Here is a 24972-nt window from a genome sequence, read left to right as displayed (position 1 = left end):
ATCAATACACTACTACGTTCAGTTGCAATAATGAAATGACAAATGGGAAAATATTGTCTATTTAATATTTCTTAAGCCAATTACTTTTCTGGATGTCACCAGCTGATTTTCAAGTTGTGTGTGTGTGTGTGTTATATTCAATAAAGGTCAAACAACTGAAGTATTTGAGCATCTTTCTTTCTTCAAGAAAAATAATAGATAACTTTGCCAGCTTTCTTTAGAAGCAGCTGTTAGCCGTTCTTCTGAAGTATGACTTCACTGCTGTCTTCTGGTGGTCCATAAAATATCCAGAGGACCTTCAGCTCTCAAATTCTCTCTGCTTAAGCTGTTATCTACACTTACCACCAAATTCACACTTAAAGGCTCTGGATACAATCTCTGAAGATGGTGTGAAACACCTGCCATAGTCTCATTGCTTGCAATTTGGGAACCACAAATAGGTTGGATAATTTTCCCATAGATCTCTTACCTGTTCCTTCTGCTCTGTATTCCTTTTTGTACATACTATATTCAAAGGTTATTTTGGGGGTAAAACAGATGTAAATGGGTGAGTTGGCATTCTCAGTCTCTTGCAGAAGCAATTCAATATTACAAATATAGATACAGCTCTAGAGAAGTAAGCATGGCCTTAGTAAGCATAGCCTTTTGGCAAAGGCTCAGCTCTTGAGAGCAATGATTTTCCATTGCCGTGTTTGCCCTCATACAAACAGTGTAGGTATGAGGAGGAAGAGGCAAAGAGAAAAGGAAAGAATTAATGCCTGGGAAAAAAATGTTTGAATTAAACACACAGTACATACCAGTGTTTATACGAATAAGCCAAAAGTGGGATCAGGGTATGCTATGTAAGTGGCAGCATGTGAAGAAAGATAAACCTGATCTTGGAATTGCTAATGATCTTCTTCATAATGGAAGAAGGCCTTTTTCTGCTTTAATAGTGGACTTTCTCAATCTTTGTATTTCTTTCTTCACTTAGTTCTGAAAATAAAACATGCAAGGAGTAAGATTCTTTGAATGAGAATCCTGTAACAACCTAATGCAGCAGGAACTCATTCTTCCCAGACCTTACAGTACCACAGAAATCTCTCAAGCTTTACTCTTTTTTTTTGTGAAAGGAGGCTGGCATTTACATTAATGTCTGTGGTTATACATTAAAAGTCTTTTTGCTAGCTCTGTAATTTGACCCGCTGTGTGTCTGGCTAGTGCCATAGCTTGATAGCTTCTTTCTCATGTTCTAAATAAAATGTCAATATGGGAAATTTCTGTAGTTGGAGATGAAAGCATCTTAGTTGCTGAGGTTTCTGTGAAATATGTGAATAACTCAGAAGATTAAATACACCTTTATATTTATAATGAAAGCAAATTTACACATTCTGATTTGATGAGTTTTGGAAATGCATATGTCTAAATCCAAGAATGGATATAAAGTATGCTACAGAGAAATATGCTGATTTTTATGTGATTTTTATGATTTTGAATGTACATAGCCTTTTATTAAAACATTTTCTGTGCATGTCCTGTACCTAAATTCAGAATAAGCTTCAAGTAGTTTCTTCATCCCTTCTGACAAAGCCCTAGTTTTGATGGTGATTAGTATTATGTGGAAAACCATCTAGCTGAAGTATGAAGTCCAAATATATGTATGAGAAGTGAATATAACTGCCCAGTCTAAATCTCTTGGCCAACTATGTGCCTTTGCCTCTTTGAATGGGAATTATTGTACTTGTTCAAAATGAGACTACATACCCTTGGGTTAATAATCTTTTGTCTTATGTATCTTTAAGAAGTGAATAATCATGAGGGATGGAAACAATATTAGGCGTGATAGTCTGATAGTCAAGGATCTTGCACTAATTCCTGGTCTCTTGAGCAAAGCCTAAATAAAGTAATTTGGGAGGATTTGCTATGTCAGGATTGCTAGAAATACCAACCTCCTCCACCCTCTGGAAGTGAGTTACAAAACATGAGCAAACAACCTCTTATCTATTTCTGGAAATCAATTTTGTATCTTTGTCCCCACCACCATCAGCAGCATCAAGGTTTTGGCTGATGTATCCTCACAATTGCACATCTACCCTCCCACCATGTTGCTCAGAGTTTTTAGTTTACTGACACAGAAGATACTTTTGTTGAGCATATCTCCATGACACGTAAGGAATGTGGATTCATGCTGCACTTTCTGTCCTAGGACTTTGTCTCTCACTAGATGTACTGCAGAACTATTTAAGTTTTGATATATTTCAGTTCTTCTAAAAAGGTATGTTAATCAGTTAATACCAAGGATTGAGAATAAGTTGTTTGTGTAAGTTTTAGAAAATTATCCTGGTAAACTTAATACTTAATCACCTGTTTAACATTTGACTAGCCATTTTCACTTTAGATGTACAGTTTAAGGTCAATGTAAACTAAATATAAATATAAACTATACATTAGTGGAGAGGAGCCACCAAATTGTGGCAATCTCACGGCAGATGTTCAGATTTTGCCTTTATGAAGAGATGAGGTCAAATTCTTACTGTTCTAAGCCTCAATGCCAGAGCACACATGAGCAGATTGCTCCACTCTTGAATGGAGACCTACATTTCAGCACGTATATGTTGTCTGGGTAATACTTACAGTAACATTGTAATAGCTATCTAGATAGTTTATAGCTAGCTAGCTAGCTATAAACTAGAAAGTTTATACGATCCTGTGTGTTGAATTTGCCTGTTTACTTTTTAAATGGATAGATGTTGTCTGGTGAATTTTAACCTCACTTCTTGACTGCTTTTCATCTCTGAACCTGACTGTTTTTCTTAAAATCAATTTTAAATTAGTGACCAAGTCTGTTGTAAATTTGTAAATCTGACTTTACCATTATCTGCAGCAGCAGTAGATTTAATTAGTTACAACACACAGACAGGATCACCAAATTGTGACCTGTGGTCTGCCCTGAAATAAATGTCTGTATCTCATTGAGAAACAAGGACAAAAAAACTTTTTGGAAGTCAAGGTTCTAGTGATGTTTTGCATGGGATGAATCACCAGGAATCCTGGAATCCTATTTCTAACTGTCTCATTATTCTGCTTTGTAATTATGAGCTACTCTCAGTGCTCCTGACTGCCTACCTGCTTCTCATCTGTCTCACAGGCCTCTGAAGAAAGCTTTATTAGATGTTTATACAATATCTAGCAAGATAGGTCCTTTGACTGCTACTGTTATATAAAGAGCAAATACCAACAATAATAACTCTATGACCTAATACAATCTATAAACATATGTGCAGAAAATACACATTTTCAAAAAAACCCAAAAAGCCTCGCTGGGATCCAAAGGTATTATCTTTTGCTGTCAAATTAAAACCATCCTCTTTAAAATGTAATGTTAGTCTTAGCAATACATGTAGAGAAAATCTGTGGTATAGGAATAAAAACCCTGAAAGACTAATCAGAATTTCACAGGGAAGGCAAATATCTGAGCATTTTGCTCATTGAAATATCAGTATTTTGGGGAGAAGATTTGTTCAAGTGCCCTAGAGATCACATAGAAAACATGTTTATATGTACAATATATTGCTTATTTTACTTCAATAACCTAAAATATATTATCCAGTACTTCAACAGCATTTATTGACATATCGCCTGAAAATGTACTTCATTGAATCCAGCAGCCTCTGAGTTGGAAATATAGCTGAGTATATTGTGGTCTGTGGCAGACTGGGATATGCTTTTGTCCAATGGTGAATAGCACTTTGCTCTGTGAAAGCTTTTTCACTTCAGCCTCTCCTTTAGGCCAAATTTAATTTTGACTGTTGTCTTCTATGCCATCTGTGTATAAACTTAAAATACTTCTCTATAACGTGCAGGGAACTTAGGCCATGTTAGATAATGAAAAGCCCAGCAGACCTTTAAAGTCATTCTTTTACTGGAAGAGCAGATCACCTGCTAGTAAGGCCAGTTTTTTTAAGAGATCCTGCTTTTCTGAGAAGGAAGCACGTTAAGTATTTCACCTGGAGAGAGGCATTGACACAGTGTCAGGCTGGGGGAAAGCAGGGAAATCCAGAGCAAAGGGGTAAGAACACTGTCTGAAAAGAGGAAGAGATTCAGAGAGGAAGAAGACAGGAGGAAGTCTCCTGTCTCATTTGGTACTCTTGATGACCCTCAAATCCCACAGAAAGAGAGCTCAGTGAAAGCTGATACACATAGGACATCTTTCCCCACCCCCACTCCCACCCCTCCCCTCAGAAATAACTTACTTGATTTAAAGGTCTAAGTTAAGGTGTTTACAGTTAAAACTTTTTCTTAGATTACTTCTTCCTTCCTCCCACAGTCCCTTTTAGGCTGTCTAAATACCAAGGAGTTCAGAACAAACAGTGACTGGAAAAAATACAATGTGTGTCTTAGAGCTCAGGACAGAAAGTTCTGTATCTACTAAGTCTTCCTACTCGGGCAGTAAAGCACAACCTCAAATTTGTCCATTTTAGTAGGTGTAAAAGATACAGTGTTTTATATTACATATGACTATTTATTAAGAAAACTGGGTGAGGCTATAACTTGTCCTTAGAAATTACTAATTGCTCTAAAACAATGGAAGTAAACAACTACTGCGGGTGGGGTTGGGCTTTCCCCCCTCTTTCTTTCTTTCTTTACTGTTACCCTTATAATCAAAATATTCCTTTCAAGATGTGGGTAAGTAAATATCAGTGAAAAGCATTAATCATTTCTCTGAGTGCAATTACAGATAGTGGGAAAGAGTGTTGAAGAAGACTAGCTTTAAATGAATTAGTACTGATATTGAAAAAACTGTGGTAGCTAAGGTAGTGTGTTAAAACTGTCCATGCTGAGCTTCAGCTTAGTTCATATATTCTTTCAAAATACTCTAATCCCTGTTTTTGCCTACCTGTGATGTTTGCTAGTTTCCCTACACCTTCCATGGCAGATCTTGTTGGTAATGATGCCTCTCCTCCTTGTGGGAGTCTTCCAGGATTTGGCATACGTAAGTGATGTCTTCATGCACAAAACTGGTTTGTGTCCAACCAGGCTTATAAACTACCTGCCTTGCAGTTTATATGACACTGGTATGATTCCTGTCCTGATGTGGATGTGAAGTTGTGACAGGCCTTCAGATCTGATTGGGGGAGTTTCAATGATTCTGTGATGTAGTCATAAAATATTTTTTAAAAAGCATTCTGGAAGGAGCTCATCTAGAACAGCCCCTGTTTAAAGCAGAATGAATTTAAAAGATTATATCAGATCAGATCAGATTAGATTAGATTAGATTAGATCAGATTAGATTGACTAGGGCTTTGTCTTCTTGCCATCCTTCTGGCTGGACAACGAAGTTCTTCTGGTGGGTGCAGGGCACATATTGGAAAATTGGGGAGAATGTGGGAGGCTTTCTATGTGGCAGGTGAGACCAACTAATCATCATCAACACATGAGCAGAGGCAGCACCAAAACTCCATTTCTTATTTCTTTTCCTCTCCTCTTCCCAGAGACAGTTTTTCATTATTGTTCCCCTGATTTAACAAAAATTTGGTTTTCAGGAGCAAATTTATGAAAATAAACTGAGAAACTGGAAAAAGTAAAGAGAGCTGGGTTCCATCTGAGCAAATGTTGGACTGGAAATAGAGGTGCATGGTCCCGGGCTACTACAGGTAGGCTATGGTCATGTTTGCAATATAGCTCCATCTGCAAGTCTGGCAAGTGTACTGAGTCACTGAGAGATGCTCTGGATTTGGAGATTTGTCTGTGGGTCACAGCAGTGAGAATATGTTGGGAAATAGAAGTGAAAATTGAGAAAGAGGTGGGCAATAGTAGGTGCTCTGTAGGGCATAAAAACATAGCTCCTGTATACCTTGTTCATGTCTCCACTTTTAATATTGCAAAGTTACTGAAATACCTTGGTAGGTTCCAAACCTTTATCTGTTATCTTGCCTCAATTTTTTCATGGCACGAGAATATGTAATTGTTCCTTGGCTAACATTGCTCATTAGCCTCAATAACTAACTCTTCTCATTCCTTGGTGTTTACCTCTCTGATGATGCATATATACAGACAGCTGTCATTTCCCCTGTTACCATTTGTTCGCTATGCAAAGCACACTAAGCTTTTACAGTCTCCTCTTGTAAAAGAGGCTCTTTAGTTCCCTTGTCTCCCCTGCACCTGTTCCAATTCATCCTAATTCAGATTTATGAGGATGAGAGACCTGTTTCAGAGGAGGTCATACCAGGGTCTCTCCAGCACCAGTGACACGCCCCTGGTTTGTGCCTGTTTATTTGTGAGCCGTTCCTGCCTGGTAATACTTATTGACATTTTATCACCAACGAATCCCACTCTTCCCCCTTCTCTTTCACTGTCACTTCAGAGCAGAAAAAACATTATCAGCCAAGACCACGATTCACAAGACCCCTGCGTTGCACTTTCTGCTACTAAACTTCACCCACTGTGGTTTACACAACGTCCAGGGGTACCAAACTTTTCTGTATGACAACCCCATGCTTCCAACTGCACCACTTGCATTTTGCTTTAACCAACTTGTACTGTTGTCCCCACTTACTACTATCAAATAAAATCATCTCACTTCTTCTGAGATAGAAAGTCTACCAAATTTTAAATCACAATAATTCACCTTTCAGTCCATCATCCTGTCTTCTGCCTAGTGAGTCCCTCACCTGTTTTATGCCACCGGTACTAACCTCTGTCTTCTCTAACTCATCTGGTAATTTCCTATGTGTGCGAATAACAAATATTTTTTAGGCGTCTATGTCACATGGGCGTCGCACAAAGAACACATCACGCTAACAAGTATGCTTACAATTCTAAGTGCCATTTGATGCATAACACCCTGCTAAATGATGAGAATTAGAAGCAAAGCAAACTGATCCTGTGCTTAATTTGATAATAAAGATTTTATCTGGAGCTGGCAGGAACTGGATTTTTGGGTAGTTTAATGATTTGCAGTTTCCAAGAATCCTTGCAGTAGGAAGCAGCACCTTTTTAAAGGCCAGGGGCAATTAATGCTACGGAATTTTTGCAGGAAGCTGTTTATGAAGGCAGTGGGAGACAGCGCAGCAGGGAGCAGAGCTGGAACCCAGGCGTGTATGTGGGAATTTCATGGAGAAGGGTGTGAACCTGTGATAGCCATTCGCACACAGAAGCTGCTGGACTCATCCCCTCATCCCCAGCTGACCTCCCCATCAGGGTTATGCTGCACATCCAGTGGGAAACACATCCCAATGCCGTCTCCGCGGGAGGGACCCAGCCTCTCCTAACTGATGCGGTCTTGATGGCCAACAGGCTTTCTGCAACCAGCCACAAAAAGCCCATCCTGCCTGCCAGTAACACGTAAATTTGATTTCAGAAACCAGCCAGGCTAAGCTTGGCATGTCTGTCTGCGTTATGTGGACGTTAGCTGAACCTGACAAACTCGGTACCTTGCCTGTACCTAGCTCTGGACACTCGCGCTTTTCTATATTCCAGCTTGTTGGGCGCCGGGGCAGGCGGCAGCAGCCCCTTCCCCTCACCAGGCCTTCCCAGCGCCCGCCCGGCTGGGCTCCCTTCCCCGCAGCTCCCGGGCCGCTGGGCAGCCGTGCCGGGTCCCCCACGCCGGGATCACCCGCTGCACCCCGCACCCTGCGGGACCCCCGCAGCCCCCGTCCCCCGCGGCAGCTCTGAGGAGCCGCGGCGGCCGCAGCGGGCGGGGGGCGGCGGGCCGGGGCGGGGGCGCCCGGCTGCCCGGCGGGAGCGGCGGGGCGGCGGCCGGGCGGTGCGAGGCAGGGCGGTGCGAGGCAGCGCGGCTCTCCCCGCCCCCGGCGGCCGGGGCCCTGCTGTCCCCCCCGGCCCGCCGCCGGGGAAGGGCACGGAGTTGGCGGGAGTCTATAAAAAGCTTCCGTGAGACGAGGCCACCGTCCTGCCAGAGCCGTCGGGAGAGGCAGAGGCGCGGCGCGGGGGGCAGCCACACCATGATCAACCCCAACTACTATCCGTGGGGCTACGACAGCGACAACGGTGAGCGGGGGCGCGGGGCCGCCGCCCGGCCCGGCTGCTCCGCGGCTGCGGGTCAGGGCAGACTCCAGGCACGGCGGGAGGCCCCCGGGCTGGGCCCGGCCGGGGGGGACACGGGCTGCAGGCGGGCCGGGGCCTGTGCGGCAGCGCGGCCCCTAGGTGGTGGCTCGCAGTGCGCAGGAGGCGAGGCTGGTGAAAGGAGAGGCGGTGGCAGATGTCTCTAGGTTAAGTAACGTCAGTTTGCCTACTGTTAATAGAATTCAAAATTTGACACAGCTCTACAAGCCAGCCTGAGGCTGGCCTTGGTGCAGGAAGAGCGGTGCCGGTCAGCGGCGCAGCCACTGTCCCTCCCACGTGCAGGGATGGGAATCCCGGTGGGCTGCGCGCGGCCTCCCTTGGTCAGCTTTTTTCCACGTGAAGTTCTTGATAAAACCATGCAGATAATTGTTCCACATTTCAAATTCCTGTCTTCTTCAGGTATCGGTGGCCTTTTCTCTCTCCAGATGGGTACATGGTGCCACATTTGAATCGCTTGGGTATACCTCATCCTATTTCTAGCCACGGCTGGATTTGGGAGCGTACACCTCTGGTTTCCTTTCTTGGTGTATTGTCAGTCTTCTAATAAGTAAAGTCTAGAGGTTGCTATGAGATTTCAGGTTCAGTTGAATGACTTGCAATATCCAGTATTCCAGCTAGAATAATCTAATAGCTTTTATACAGTGAAACTCTTGACAGAGCATGACTAACAACCAGGTGATTAGTAACCTGCTTATTAATACATTTAATTGATGTTCTGTAACTAAGCAAAGCCGAGCTTGCATTCATTGTAACAGAACTATAATTCATACTTGGCTGGAGAGGGTTTTCATGATGTTTCTCTGTATTTTTTCCTAGGACCAGAGCAGTGGCACAAAAATTACCCAATTGCCAAAGGACGCCATCAGTCACCTATTGAAATCAATAACAAAGACGTGCATTATGATCGCTCCCTACTACCATGGTTTGCTAGTTATGATCCTGGTGCAGCTAAGACCATCCTCAATAATGGGAAAACCTGCAGAGTTGTATTTGATGATTCATTCGATAGATCAGGTTAGTTTTGTTTTAATCTCAAGCTGTCATTATACATCAATGACTGTTCCTCAAGTTGCTTGGAAGACAGTGTGTGCTCTGAATGTTCACGTCTGTCGGAAGGTTTTTGTGTACTGCCTGTGTGTGATGTACCAGTATCCGTGACTCCAGTGCCCTGCTCAACTGCTGGAAAAGGCTTGGGCCTACTTTTAAAGTTCGTAGGTAAAAAATCCTAGGGAGTGGAGAGAGCTGTAAAGAAGCTTGATGCAGGATGAGTTAAGGTGTAAGGTGAATTTCTGAGCTTGCAAAAGCCACTGCAGTTGAGTTGCTGTCCAGGAAAAAAAGAGTCCAGGTTTTAGGTTTTATCTATGAGGACTGAATTCCATTCACACTATTTGAGAGGCCCAGCAGAATGTCTTTAATTATGTATGTGGCTGAAGTTACAATATTTGAAAACTGTACCCATGTAATTACTGATAAATGAAGTAATGAACCAGATGTTGCCACAAAGTCACGGTATTTAATCAGTTAAAACTCCCTTTGGCATTCATGAGATTTTGTCTTAATGAGGATTATAGGGCTGAGAAACTCCAGTGTTTAAGCTTTAATGTCCAAAATATTTTATCCACTCGTAGTTATGACAACACACAATGTGCTGCATATATAATGCATAGCTTTTAAGAGGTTGTTTGTTACGTATTTTGAAGAGATATGTCTGTTCTCTTTAACAGGTGCTAGAAATATTTAGTTTATGTTGGCAGAACCACTGACGTTTCATGTTAATACTGTTGGCCATATTTCAAAGGAAAAATCATTACTGAAATATGTATGAAATTGCATTAGTACTGTGATAAAAAGGAATAACCAAATGCATACCTCACTCTATTCTTGTACCAAGGTCATCAGAATTTTGTTATTATTTATAGTACATGGGTTGGTAAGAGAAAGAAATACTGGTTTCAGTAAAATATTGAAAAATCTGTCTTCCAGTGTACAGACTTATTTCTTAACTGCATGAAAAGTTCCAATTTACAATATCACTGGGATTGACAGCTATAATTACTAGGAGGAATTTTACTAATAGGTTGATTGATCTTAAATATTTATGGGCATGGATTTAATTTAATGGATTTTTAATGAATGACTTGTGTTTCGTGAAAACTGAGGATCAAAATGTATGGAAGCTGGACTAGCTAATATACTATCAAAACTCATAAATGACTATGCAGTCAAGAGTTTGATTAATTTTCTAGCAAAGTGGGAATCTTTGATGTTATTTGAATAATAATGTTATTAGTGTCAGATAACACAATACATCAATCAGTAAAGAGATGTAGCTGTGGCATATGAGAAGACTTCCATGACCATTTTTTTGGTAGTAATTGCTTACCATTTTTTACCATCTCTCGTATTTGTTGGAACAGAATCAGATACATCAATGGTTGCATCTTCTGCATAAATGTCAAAGTAATAATTGTTATAATTACTCAGATTTTGCACAGGAGTGAGTATCCAGGCAGAGCAATCGACAGCATGGATGCAACACTGACCACAAAAAGCAGAAAGTTTTGGAATATTCTGAAAATTTTTTTCAGATGAACTGCTCACTAACTGTTGTGTTCTGATCTCAGAAATAAAAAGTGACTCACTGGAAAAAAGTAGGTGTATTTCTCAACTCTTTGAAGGCAAGAATCATTCAGTGTTTATTGTTATGTCTCCTTCGTTATACCATTGCCTGCAGAGTCTGTGGGTGGTGTTCCTTCTCTAATATAATGCTAATTGCAGGACAGATTCCACTGTGCATAATCCTTCTGACTTGAGCATGTTTTAAGGTTTTTAGGATATGTACAGTGACTTATTTTTTTGTAAAAGTACCATGAGCTGCATAATACATATATATGTACATATATAATAGCAATCATAAAGGAATTAAGCTTTTATTCCTTTGGAACAAAGACATTCTATCTGTCTGTCTTCCTGTTTATCACTCTGTCGTATCTACCTTAATTATTTCTGAGATAATCAGAAAACTGAGGGCTTCCTTTTATTTTCCTGACTTTTTCAGTTAGAGTGGTCATGCACTATCTGTAGTGCTATCTAGATTTTCTTTAGTGGTAGATGATATAAATTGCTGAATAAATTGCAAAGGTGAGTGGTAAACCAAATTAGTTCGGATATCTCTAAGTTTTACCTCCATTGTGTCTTCTCTGCCTGGAATACTTTGACTATTTGCCATTGGGACAGTTTCTTACACTGAAATGGTTAGAGAGAAGCTCCTGGGAAGAGTGCCATCCAATGTAATTCGCGTGTTATGTTGAAAGAGACCTTATTACTGTTATCTTTGGAATTAGTCTAGTGGAAGGAATTGGAGAATTTATCTCCAGTTATTTATAAAGTCTGGTTGACTTTAAGAATCTGCTATCCAATTGAAGGCTTTGATGACAGATACTTGCTGTAGGAGGTGTGTCATGCCGCTGCTGCCTGTTCCTACAAGTTAATGGATTGTTGTGGACTCTGTAGCCTGTCTTTCCATATCTATGTGGAAGAAGGACCTTAAACACTGTAAAACCATTGCAGGTGGAGGCTGGAGTCTCAAAATCCAGGAAAGAAATGAGAGCTGAAATTAAAACCTCCTAGGTGGCTGTGCCAAATAAAACCCACACCAGAACTTACGTACTTTGGCAGCATAACCCTGCTATGTGTTTTGGTCTGAATGGCAACTCAGATACTCCTTTAGATCCAGCAGTGACTGGTTTTGTTTTGAATTAGGGCTGCAATCTTATTTCTACTAGCAGAATCCATTTGCTTTTAAAATTCCAAAAATACTTGTGCCGGGGAACTTTCCTGAGAGCACCTAACTGCTGGGACCATTGTCATGATGCTGTGTGACTTACATAGCTTGTGACTTCCTTGCAATTAATAACCTTTTGGCTTTCTTTGTAATACCTTCATTAGATAGTTAGATCAAGGTGTTCAGTTTAATAAAACAGTAAAGATACATAACGCTTGTACTGGAACCCAGACACATCGACTAAGGAGAGGTACACCAAGGCTACGTCAAATGGATACCTTCTTCCATCTTCACAGTTTTTGTTACCTCCTTGTCACTTTCTATGGAGGTTCACCAGCCAAACAGATTCCTACTTCTCCTTTTTTTTTCTTTCTGATAGATGACATTTAATGCCTTGCAACACCTCAGTGCAGGCACACTTTCGTACAAGGTTACCTTGATGCTGCTTGCAGAATCTTTCGATTTCTTCTCAAAGGAATGTGTGCCTTTGGAAGTGGATGATGCAAAAAAAACCCCAAACCCCAAACCATTAGAGCCAGTTACTGTAAGTAGTGAGAGCTTGTTGCATATTGATCTCTTAGCATCATTAGTGCTTTTGGACAGCAGTTCCTAGAGTACCACTTTGTGGGAAATCTCATCTGTCTTTGCAAATGAGATTTTAATTATGAACTTCTGGTGAATAAACATTTATTTGTTGACTGGTTCTAAAACAGTGACTACAGAACCCAGTCACTTTAATTAAAACTGGGTGAAGTCTGTCCATAGACACTTACGTTTTCATTGATTCTGGCAAAAAGTTACTTAACATTTTGTGTACTGAATTTACACTGGAACAAGCCAGTAGCCATTACAAGAATAGCACAGCTAAATCCCAGCGCTTATGTAGCTGTGGTACATGCCACTTGATGGCTATGCTGCATACCACAAAAAGCAGCAAAGTTAAATTCTTCCTTCAGTGTTTAACACATCTACCATTTACAGTGTCTGTGTGAATGTACTGAGCATTAACATGAGCACTGCAGAGCCTGGATACAGGGAATTTAGGAGATGACTTTCTGTTAACTTTGAAATTCCATTGTTAGAGGTAAAAATGCTTGAACATTCAAGGACATGCTGAGGCTACAGTTATGCAGTGGTCTCTCAGTTTTCAGCCCTAGCATAGATCACAAACAAAGATGATTTGGGACCTCACATGAACAGGCTGTGATCAAGAGGCACAAAACTGGAAAGGTTGTGTTACAGTGCAGCTGAGAGTGGGTGGCACCCTGACAGACTTCTGTTAGACACTTCTCTTTCCCAGTCTGTCCCTGTAAGAGTACAAAGTTCAAATACAAACAAAAGTAATTCTGGCTATCTATTCAGTGCTTGCTTAAAGAAAATTTCAGTGAGAACTGAAATTTCAGTTCCAAAACCCTTCAGGAAACACATTTTATTCCTGCAGTTAACCAGACTGTTTTGGTACAGAGAACCTCTTCTGAGCAGAGGCCTTTTAATAACATGCGAAATGTGGCAGTGACATTAAAAAGCTGAGGGTTTTATACTGCACTGTTAGATTCTGTTATAAAGCAGCATAACAAAGGTAATGTGTCTTTTTCAATTGTCACGCAGTAATACCTTACTAATTTAATTTCACTGTGGTTCACCAGTTCATTTTGTGGATTTGGCAGGATGTGAGGATCGTAAATCTTGTAAGAACAGTTATTTCTTCTCACGTTTATAAACAACTCACCTCGTAAGTCTGTCTGGTGCTCCTTGTGTTTTTCCACCGCACTTTCATGGTATACCTTCACAGGAAACAGGGAGGACATTTGTGTAGGCATAACTCTGCCAATTTTACCTTAGTGAGGAGAGGTGACAATTGACATTAGCACAGATTAAAAATCAGACCTCTGCCTAAGCTTCTCAGCAAATGGATGCGCTTACTTCAAAACCTTCTTGTAACATTTCTGTTGTTAAAATCACCCTGCTACCTAAAGCAAAGTGAGTGGAGCAGCCATCTCCACTCAAGCTGTTTGACAGCTTCATTTTGCTGTGTAAACAGACAGATACAGTTTTTTCTCTCCTTGGTTACATCCTTCTGTGCAGCACTTGCCCTCTCTGGGGCCAAACATCTGCCTCGGTGATTACACTGATAGTGGAAAAAAATCTATTCTTTTATTAGCCAGTTCTGTCTCATGCTGCTCAGTTTATGATGGGTTGAATAAAAGGTGAGCTTTTTTACTGGAAATGATGCCCATGTGTGTGTCCATGTAGGATTGTTCTGTGATAGACCGTTCTTCAGTGTGGGTGGGGAGACACACGGCATTTGAGCAAGTACTTCAGGCTGACATGACATTTTTATGTCTGGTGTCAGGAACTAGTGGAGAGTGATGTGAAAACCCATATAAAAAGAGTCAGTCACTGAGCAGTGGAATGAGAGTTTGCAATAGTAAGGTGCCAAAAAGGAGCAAATAATTTTTTCCTGCCTTCCGGGACTGCTTTGTATATTCCAGCAGCTGAGCCATGTTACTTCAATGACAGCATGTTTGAGGGAGTTGCATTTTAGTACGGCTGCTGTGGCCATCCTCTTACTTCCTGTAGAGCAGAAACAGGAAGAGAAATGCCACACTTCCAATAGTCAGAAGTAACACTTCCAGTAGTCAGAAGTAAGTCCAGCCATTCAGCTAGCCATGTGAAAGGATTACACAGTGTTTCAGAGGACTAAGAGAAAAGCTGGCTGCCCATATATCAGGAAGTGAGCCTGCAGGCTCCTTTTTTAAAGCTTTTGCTTTTCATTTCATGCAGTGTCATAGAAGCTCAGAGTGAGTCATGGGGCCTTCTAGAAAAGCATCATTTTGTGTTTCATGGTAGGAAAACACCTATCACAGCCTTAAAATTGGGAGAGTCAGACATTTAAGGTGAACATTTCCTATGTAAAAATTGTTAGAATGATTCATTGTTACATATAAAAATGTAGATGTATAAAAATAAAGCTGTATTTTAACACCACTAAAAAGTAATTTTAAGATACCATAGTTTCTTTTATAAAATTTTACTTCATATTCTTTTCCTGTTATATGGGTGTGTATTTCTTTGTGTTAGTATTTTCTGAAAACAAAAACCCAAGAGGATAAAGATACCTTTAGAAATTAAGTTCCAAGCCACATGTTTAAAAAAAAATATTTATTTTACTAACTTTGAGCAGTGCAGACAGTTTGGGATTTTTTATGTTTTAAATACTGGAGAACTTTATTCTTGTAACTCTTTTATTCTTAAAGCATAAGGATATTACATTTACTTGTGTTGTAATTTCATGTATTTCTGTGTTTTATATTACACATTTGAAATTAAAAGAAATAAACCTGCATTAAAAGAAATTTCCTGCAGGATATGTTGGTTTATAGGCATCTTATTCTTTGCATCATTCTGTCTGCTTAAAGTGTGCTAAGTAAAAGCTACTGTCTATTTATAGTATAGATGAGTAAAGCAGGAATGTGTTGGCACAAGGTGATACAGGGCTGCACCTAATGCCCAATCAAAAATGTCTGCTGATGGCCCATCAGTGGAAATAATGACACGTTTTTACCTTAAACTGGATTATTTGGACTTACAGATCTATTTTAATGGAGAGTTGATGGCCTTGCCAGTTACTACTGTTACCGCGTCTGCGTTGACCACAGTACTGACTGTCTGTGGGAACAAGTAAAAAGAATTTTTTTTAAATAACAGCTTGCTCTTAATGTTCAGTAAAAAATACTCTCAGTACTTCATTTCTTGAGATGAGAATAGATTTAGTTCCTTTTCAGATTTAAGGATTTTTCCTGTAGTATATAAGGACCTGTTTAGAACTGCTGAATAGTTTATAGGAATGCTGTAACTCCTATCTCCAAATAAAGTGAATGAGAACTTAATATTAATTAGTATTTTATGAACGTGAAGCAGTTATTCCCTTTTTATTGTGAGATCCTTTCAAATACATCACCTTCGTTTAACACAGAATGTAAAAATGTTAAGATTATTTAGAGTACAGGTATTGTGCATCACCGGCTGCACTATTCATCAGGAAAATAGCTTGCATTCTCAGCAATTGCTTTTCTGAGTCATTTGCTGTTTTCTTTTTCCTTTTCCACAGCCAGAGGGAGCAGCCATCATAGCATAAGTAATTTTATAGCTTTTAAAACAAATAAGTCATAGCCTGCAGTAAGAAACATAGTTTGTAGTGTTTTGTGGGAATTTGTTTATCAACTAGCACTTCAGCAGTTGATCTTAATCGTGGCTATTTTTCTGTGCTTTGATATAGGTAGATATTAGATGGCATTCAGGGGAAGATTAAGGCATCCAAATTTAGGTGTCTTATGTGGGCTTTTAAAAGTAGGTGGATTATGTCTCAAAATTCCCATTCTAGTCAACAGAGGAGTCACATTTAATCAGTGGAGTCCGGAGAGTGATTTGGGTCACCATCTGTTGAATGTCTACCTTAAGGCAAGAAGAATAATTCTAGAGTCTTGACTGTTCTGATTAGGGGCTTAGACATCTCCTGCCATTTTTGATAACCTAATGTATTTCACTATGCCTCCAGATAATACTTTAGAAAAGTATAGTTCTTCTATAGATCTTGTATCACATTTTTCAGTCTTGTCCGGGTGTCTTTGCATATAGCTGAAGATGATTGCCTGAGGTGGTACTAAATTCAGTGCAGATTTCCAAGAGGTACTCAGTACTCAAAATGTAGAGCATCTGTACAGTAAATATGTATATAAATACTTTAAATGCATATCTATTTCTTTTAAAAGAATTAGAAGATACTAGAGTCTAATGCTGTTGCAGATTATCAATTGCAGTGCTGAGAGGTGGGCCACTTCCTGGAGTCTACAGGCTGCGTCAGCTTCACTTTCACTGGGGTTCATCTGATGACCATGGCTCTGAGCATGTTGTGAATGGAGTGAGATATGCAGGAGAGGTAAGAGTCGCTGCTTTTTACTTTGAAATAGGGTGTAAAACAACATTTGCATTATCATTCAGGTGGGACAAAATTTGTCATTTCTCTGCTTTTCAAGGTGTTCTTTCTGTTTATTTATCTGTGACATTTTATTCTTACTCCCATCGATTCTTATAAATGTGAATCAGGTTGAAGTAATTCTCACAGCATAAGGAAAAGTACTATATGAAACAAAAGTTTGCATGTTCTCAAACCAATATGGCTTGAAACATGAGGTAGCAAGACTAAATCACCGAGAAGCAATGCAAACTTACTAAAACAGTATTCTAAAAGTACAGTATTATAGCAGAAGTCTAAAATTATTGTGACAGAAAGGAGGAAGAATGTGTTACCTTTATTTTTACCACTTCAGGGTTGTAGGGGAAGATGAGAACTGTAGACTATCAATACACAGCGCTTACATTCATACAGATTCTTCGTTAGAAATGCTGTAATTTGAAAGCCACGTGGAAACGAATCGTATCAGTAATGACTTCTGAAATGCATGTTCCACCTGCTTGCTTAAGCATCTTTTCTGTGTTCAGCTTTGAGATTACTGTTCTTTTTTGCAATTTCTGTATTGAGATGTTTATGGGTTATTATAAAGAAAATAGTAGTCTAAATGTTAATATATGGCTGATATATCTCATACATGAATTGCTGTCCCTTTTTTTTTTTTTTTTGAAGGCCTAATCCTCATTGTTTGTTGCCCCAAACTACTCTCTCATTTATACAAAGAACTCTAAATTCAACCTCTCATGGCTGATAAGGGTGGGGTTTTTACATTTGTCATTGTTTCTAGCTACATTTGTTACACTGGAATCCCAAATACAGTAATTACCTTGATGCTGTGAGAAGAACTGATGGAATAGCTGTTTTGGCCATATTTTTGCAGGTAAGTAGAAGTGTGCAACCCTTCTTTGTACTGCTGCTATAGAGTTTTCTATTCTTGCAAGGTTAAAAAAGCAAAACCCTCTGAATATATTTTCTAGGGATCATAGCACATTGAAGGTCTTGACTTTCAGTAACGCATGCTTTACAAGTTATAGAGCACGAGTCATGTTATTTCAAATGGTATCCAGTACTACACACACTTCTCCCATCAGCTATTGTGTCACTATTTGGCTGGTGGAAACTGTAAATCCAGATGTATTTGCTTCTGCTTTGGGGACACAATGTCAATAGTAGCCCTCTGACAAATAGCAATCAGCTGTGTTCTATGCCAGTCATGGACTGATTTCAAGGACAGATGCCACTCCTGGGCTTTTAATGAACTTTCTCACAGGCAAAACTAACTCACAGACAATAAATGTAACTCGTCCTTTTTAAAAACCCTTTTGGGGGCATGCAGTCTTAGCCTGAAATACTGGCCTTTACTCTTTCTTGTTTAATTAATATTCACTAGAGATAGATGGATGACTGTGTTGAGATCAGCAATTGCGAACAGTAGATCTGACCATGAAATCCAGTTTTTAAACTAGAATGAAACTTTTTCCAACTTCTGTACTTGAGTCTGAAGAGTTGTTTATCTTTGTTAGAAAATTCAATGTCAACAGAAGTAGCTGTATTGTGAAATTAACCATGAGTTTCTGTACTGATACAATTTCCTTGTTTGGATCATAATATCTGTTGGGGTACAGACAGAAGACATAGCTTACTAAGCTGGTAGGGTTGTAGATTGGTGATAGATTGGTGATAGATTGGGTTAATGCATGGTAATTTTATGGTTGATGCATGTTTAGATGCATGTATAAAAAAAATAGGATCAGGAAGAGAACTGACCAAGCAGAACTCTTTGGTTAGCTGATGCTTTCTTCTTTACAGGTAGGGGAAACTCCCAAACCAGAGATGAAGAGAATTCTTGAAGAAATAAATGCCATCAAAACAAAGGTAGTTATATTGGCTTTTCACTATAGGAAGATTGCTTAAAATTCTCAGGAAAAAAAGAAAAAATCAAGAGGCATGACTTTCTAGTGTTCAAATTCTACTCTGCAACATTGCCAGAATATCCTTGTGAACAAAAACATGTGTAGCTTTTCCTTAACAAGAAAAGTAATTTCTTCCATTTACATATGAGCCTTCTTTGGCTTTCATGGGCCTTATATTTTTGTGAAAATGAGAGTCATCTTGCCAGACTTTACTCACCTAAAAGCTAGGCATGGAGTCTTATTCCCTCAGTGGTCACTGACAAAAGAAAGGCGCCTTTATCAATTGGTCCATTTGGCCTTGGAATAGGTTGCCTAATGGACCTTTGGAAATGCCACTGAGTATAGACATCTGTGTCTCAGATAACATTATGTGATAAGAATCTCACATTTCATAGGCTGTCTTGTTTGTTGTTAGCAGAAATATTATAAATCTAGAGTACCTGCCTCCTTCATTGCATGGTGGCCTAATCCAATATTCAATAGATAGGCAGAATTTCCATAAGAAAGGAGGCCAGAAGGAGGACAATTTCTGCACAGAAATGGGTGAAGCACGTTAGTACTGGACACTGCTTCAGAGGAGTTAGCTCAGGAACAAGAAGTAGCATCATGGAGTTTATGTTGTGTCATGCTTCTCTGGGCCCATCTGTGAGGGTCATTCAGTCCACTTACTTTACACTGCATCATTATGTCTTGTGTAGATGTTTGCTTAGTTTTCTTAGTTTGTTCCTTTGAAGTATCTGAGTCTCTCTGTTTGTTAAAAAAACAGAGCTGCATCTGGGCCTGACTTTGACTGGAGCTATTGAAGAGTTTTGTGTTTGTTTTTGTTGTGTTTTATTTAAAGGGGAAAGAAGCTCCTTTTACAAACTTCGATCCTTCAATTCTTTTCCCTAAATCTCGTGACTACTGGACCTACCATGGGTCTTTTACTACTCCACCTTGCGAAGAGTGCATCACCTGGATTATTCTTAGAGAGCCTATCATAGTCAGCTCAGACCAGGTAAACGTCAAATAGATTATATTTTACCTACTTCATTTTAGTTACATGCCATAATCTGATCTTACTCTTTTAAAAGCGAAAATGCTCGTTGGATTCTGTGAGAGATTGCATGCTTAAGATCACAGTGAAGAACTGAATGCCTTAGAAACTACTCTGGGACTCCATAAGGAACCTGTAAAAATCTTCAGATGACTGCAGTCTACAACCTAGTACATGCAATCAACCTGTTAGACACATCTCTTATCCGCCTCTGTATGACTCCTACATTAACTAATAGAGCAGAGATAATGACCTTCTCTACTTGGAAGGGCTCATTGTTTCCTAGCCCATGTCAGACATCATGGTGGTTCAAATCCACAGATATCAGAGAGCTTTATAAATCAGTAAAATCATAACACAGTGTAGATGGTAAGGGTTTTCAGCAGTTTGGAGTGTGACTGACAGCAAGCAGTAGTTACTATATATGAGAGTTCTTGCTCCTGTGGGCAAGAGAGCTCTTGTGGCATCAGCTAAAGAAAGGAGTAGTTCTCTGTTTCCCAGTCCCTGTGTTCCCACGATACTAACTTTTGCTAGTAGGAAAGGATGGAGCTGGATGTGGCTCATACCCTGTATTTTACGCAGAGCTCAAAACACTGCATTACACCAAGAGCCAGTGTAGGCGAGCTCAAGCCATTAACTTGTATTCTCCTGCAACCATTTAGAGCAGGACATTGACACATTTAGCTAAAGCTTATGTTAAGCTTCCACCAACAACTTTGATTATGCATGATTTTTTCAACCATTTCTGTTGGCTCAAGCTTCCTCACATAAAGTGTTCATTGCTTACCGTGCTGAATGCTTGAGCGTAGTCACTAGACAAGTTATGAAATAAAGCTGCAGTGAAAAAATGACCATCTGGAATGAAATGCAGTGGGATGGTCAGGTACTCTAACTATATTGTGCACTGAATGAAGCAGGAGTCCAGTGTTCTCACCTAATGCAGCTGAGCATTTCTGACTTCTTGAACATTCTACTTTGCAAATACATCTTTTATAGCATGCTTCTTTCCCAAATATTTTTTATCAGAATACTCATTCAATGGGATTGGTGATTCTGTCTGCCCCATATTCTAGACGGCACCACATAACCAAGAAAATTACAGAAGTGTTGTATCAGGTGCTTAATAACCCTTTTTTTCTGGAAGGTATACCAGCGAAATTTTCACAAACAGGAGCAGCATCAGATAACTATAATTTCTTGTTAATTTGAAAGCCTTCTCTGGTCACTTACCATAAAGAAGTATTTATTGTTAATCCTCATTCTCCTTCAATCCCATTTATAGAAATTCAAATGCCCTCTTTCATCACAATCATTTCAGCCTGTGATTCTACTCGTACCACACAAGTCAGTTTTCTCATCTGAGATTGTTCCTCTACTCAGCAGACTATAATCATAAAATATCACAAATTTCAAGACTCCAGGGTAGTGAGAACATGAACATTAATCAAGTGACTGACTATTTTCTAGTACTTTGTATTTATGTGGCTCTTTACCTTTTGAAGAATAGAATTTGGGTATGATGAGAAGCTTAGGTGGCAAGAGATGAAATATGGTAATGTGTTCATTTACAGCTTAATTTTCACAGCTTACTGAATTGATCTGCCTCCTGTTTCCCTGCCCATTTGAAAATTAAAATATGTGGGCTATTTTGAAGCTGGTACTTGTGTGAAAAATAGAAGTATGGTCTGACTGGTTTCCACAAACTAAATCTGCTTAGGGGTTTATATTACAGAAGATCAGCTACAGATTTTGTTGGGAAAAGTGTCGTCGTTACCAAGCATCTCTGATTTAAAAGGTGTTTCTAAAGGAATAACTAATCACATCATTGATCCAGCTTTGTGCAAACACTTTTTGATCACTGCTGTATTTTGGTCATGGCCTTTTTTTCAGCTTATCTAAAGTTAGTGAATTTGGGGAGACATACAGGCTGTTCTCTAACTGGCCCTACTGTAGAAAAAATGGAGCATTTAACATAAAAAGGATGTACATACATATAGATGTAGTATAGTTATATAGACATATAGATTGGGTCTTATCCCAGGATAACCACTTTTCAGGCAGAATTGGCAGTGTATGCGAGGTACTGTATACAAATACAATGAAAGCCTTTTCTCACTCCAGCATGCCTGCAGTCTAAATAATGTATTTATGAAAGAGGATTGTGTTGCCAATTATTTCTAATCCTAGAAAGTGTACTGCCATGTCAGCCTCATTAATAGTAATTATTTCAAGTGCCTGTGCATTTACAGTGGATTGCTTGGATGCTTTTGCAGCCAGATGGTAATAGTATATTAGCCACATGGATAAGTGCAGTCACTGCAAATCAGTACTCTACAGGAAAACTTAATTTACCAGAAATCCCTGTGAGCTACAGTGTTGGTGGTCTATCTGTTTAGATTAGTTTTGACGAAAGGATGGGAATTTAACTGTGGAATAACTATCCAATTGCAGACACATTTTTTCACCTTTATGTAGCTATAGCCTGAATATGTGCTTTTTTTTTTTTTTCTAAGTAGGGCAGATATTCCACAAATAATAATAAAACCTAGTAATCTCTTCTCCAATAGTACTTTCAGTATTAACAAAACTGATAAACTATTTTTATCTCCTGCTGTTCCCATACAAATTATTCTTCATCTGAAATCTGAAATTTAATTTCAGGTGAATAATCCAGCTGGTGCATATTATTCTGGTTATAAATGTGACCTCATCATTATTCAGGCAAACTTGAGATAGCTGGCTTTTCTGAGCCTTGTAGTGAAGATCAGTGCTGAGATGCCTGAGCTAGTTCAGTCCCTAAACTGGAATTATTATCATCACAGTGAACCCAGCTTTTACAGCCCAGACAGAGGTTCTGCTTCTATTGGACTTGAACTCTGCTAGATACATCAGCATATCGAAGCTACTTGCAAACAAAGCTGATGTGTGCCATTCAAGTGTACACGCAGGAAAGTGTATGCATCCTTTTCACAATAAGCCAAACAGGGAGGTCTCAAGTGTCTGAATCAGAGCTGATGCACTTTCTGTCCAATCTTGTGCATGCCAGTGACAGCAAATGAAGATTATGTATCTGTAAGTGGGTATATGTGTTGCATCCTCTGAAAACTGAAAAGCAGTAGAGGAAGAGCATTATTTGAAGAGCATGGACAGAACTCATGGCATCCCCCCAAAAAACCATACCTTGGTTAAAAAATAAAAAGGCCAGGGAGAGTCAGGCTGCAGGCCCTGTTTACAAACCATTTGAAACTTTGACCAAGTCATTATCTGGTTTTACTTTCCTGTTATTGATAATGGATTTTTTTGTGTCACTGCAGCAGAATATGTCCTCTGCTACAGATCCACCATGGAAATCAACAATTAGTTTAAATTTAGCCTTAACACCTTGCAATTCCAGAGGCTTCTTAGCTGTCAGCCACTAAGGCAGGGTTAGGTTAGAGTAGGAGAGGTTTATTAGGACATAGGCTGTTCTAGTTGCATTTTCTGAGGACTTTGCTCAGTTTCTGTGACTGTACACAGTTCTGCAGACAGTACATAAATGACCTTACATTTCACAGTTCTGTTCAGATAGGACCCTTTTTTTCTGTCTTCACTATTTCTAAGAATATTGTGGCTAGGAAAAGAACATGAATACCATTCTTGTGATAATGAGGTGAAGGATATCTTCACAACTTTGAAGGAGACACTCTCTCCAGCTTGGTTTAATTGTTGGGCTGTGGATTTGATCCCGAGGGATTTCCATCAGGACACTTTGATTTTTGCTCTCCTGCAGATGGCGAAGCTCCGCAGCCTATCCAAGAATGCTGAGAATGAACCTGATCTCCCCCTGGTTGATAACTGGCGCCCGACGCAGCCTCGGTATTTCAGGATGGTGAGCGCATCATTCCTCTAGGACCTGACTCAGGTTGGGTGTCCCTGAGCGAGGTGACCTCTAGAACTAGAACTAAGAGATGGTTTTGTTTTGTGCCCTCTGTTGCATTTAGACAGAACTCCAGCTGTAAGTCTGGAGGCTGAAACTTTGAGTCATGAAATGTGAATTTCACTTTCAGAGGATAACATTTACTTAGGCAAATCCTATCATTAAAATGCAAGTAGACATCTACTTGGCTTTTCATAACTGCTTTAACATTAGCTTTTGTTAATAGTAAAGAGGATGATAGAAGATGCTACTAATGGCTACAAAACCATTTGCTATTGCCCACATGTCCATTGGTGCTTGCCTTATTCCATGCTAAAGAGGCTGCAGTTAAAAGAAGTAATTTTTTTCAGCATAAAGCCATATTTTTCATTAGTTGTTTTCAGCATTATTCATATTCTGCTCTAAGCTGCACCGGTTAATGCACAAGGCATTCTTGGAAACATACGAAAGCACTCTTTTGGTATTTGATACTCACATAAAATATAAAAGGATAGAAAATTGCTTCACAGCCATTGATAAAAGAACTAAGCTTTTAACTGAAAACAATGGACAGGTGAAACAGAGGTCTGTTCTGAAAATTGTATTAACTGAGCTATACGTAGTTAAAACTGTGGAGTAGGGGAAGAGCTGTTTCTGGTGGGTGTCACAACTGTAGTCCATATTAAAAGACTAATTTGCATTTTAATGTTGTAACAATCAAAGCGACATGGATTTTAAGAACTTCATCTTCGTACCCTGAATATGTATTTTCTCCATGTATACAAGTGACTTTTCTGTATAAAAAAGGTGTTAAGATAGCAAGAGTTCTTAATCTTAGTGGGGTTTTTTTGAGGCACATTCTCACTTCATGTGCAAATGTAATTGATCCTGCTGTCAATGAGATTTGGACATAAATATCTGAAACCACCGTTTGACCCTCCTGAGCAGAATGCAGTTGACCATTTTTTGTTGGCCATGTTGGCCAAACGTGCATTGTTTTGGCATGAAGAACAGTGAAACAGCATTGTAAGCCTATACTTGAAATAACAGTATTTCTGCATTAAAAAATCCAACAATAATAAATACATTTACTTAAGAATTTTTTGTTCTGTATGGTTTTTTTTGGTTTTAGAAACATGTAAAAATAACAGAATTTTAAAGAAGGACTTGTCCGTGTCTTCTGTAATACACCTTCATGGAAATTGATGATGGGTGGTACCTTTTTCAGATCTTTGTTTGAATTACAAGAGTACTCATTGTATTTCATGTGACAGCAAGTAAGGAAATAGCATCTTAAATATGCTACCTCAT

The 24972-nt window shown here is 39.4% G+C and overlaps 1 protein-coding gene across 1 annotated transcript; it reads left to right on the top strand.

The window, feature by feature from the left end:
- The first annotated feature begins 7780 nt into the window (after nucleotides 1-7780).
- LOC119145542 (carbonic anhydrase 3-like) lies at nucleotides 7781-24757 on the top strand. Its single transcript, XM_037382126.1, has 7 exons — nucleotides 7781-7986; nucleotides 8878-9075; nucleotides 16666-16784; nucleotides 17605-17697; nucleotides 18627-18692; nucleotides 19572-19727; nucleotides 23536-24757. The coding sequence occupies exons 1-7, from the start codon at nucleotides 7941-7943 to the stop codon at nucleotides 23653-23655; spliced, it is 798 nt and encodes a 265-aa protein (XP_037238023.1). The 5' UTR covers nucleotides 7781-7940; the 3' UTR covers nucleotides 23656-24757.
- Nucleotides 24758-24972: the final 215 nt, after the last annotated feature.

This window comes from Falco rusticolus, chromosome 3 (assembly GCF_015220075.1).
Source record: "Falco rusticolus isolate bFalRus1 chromosome 3, bFalRus1.pri, whole genome shotgun sequence".
Classification (NCBI taxonomy): domain Eukaryota; kingdom Metazoa; phylum Chordata; class Aves; order Falconiformes; family Falconidae; genus Falco; species Falco rusticolus.
This window is presented reverse-complemented; position numbering and strand designations above follow the sequence as displayed.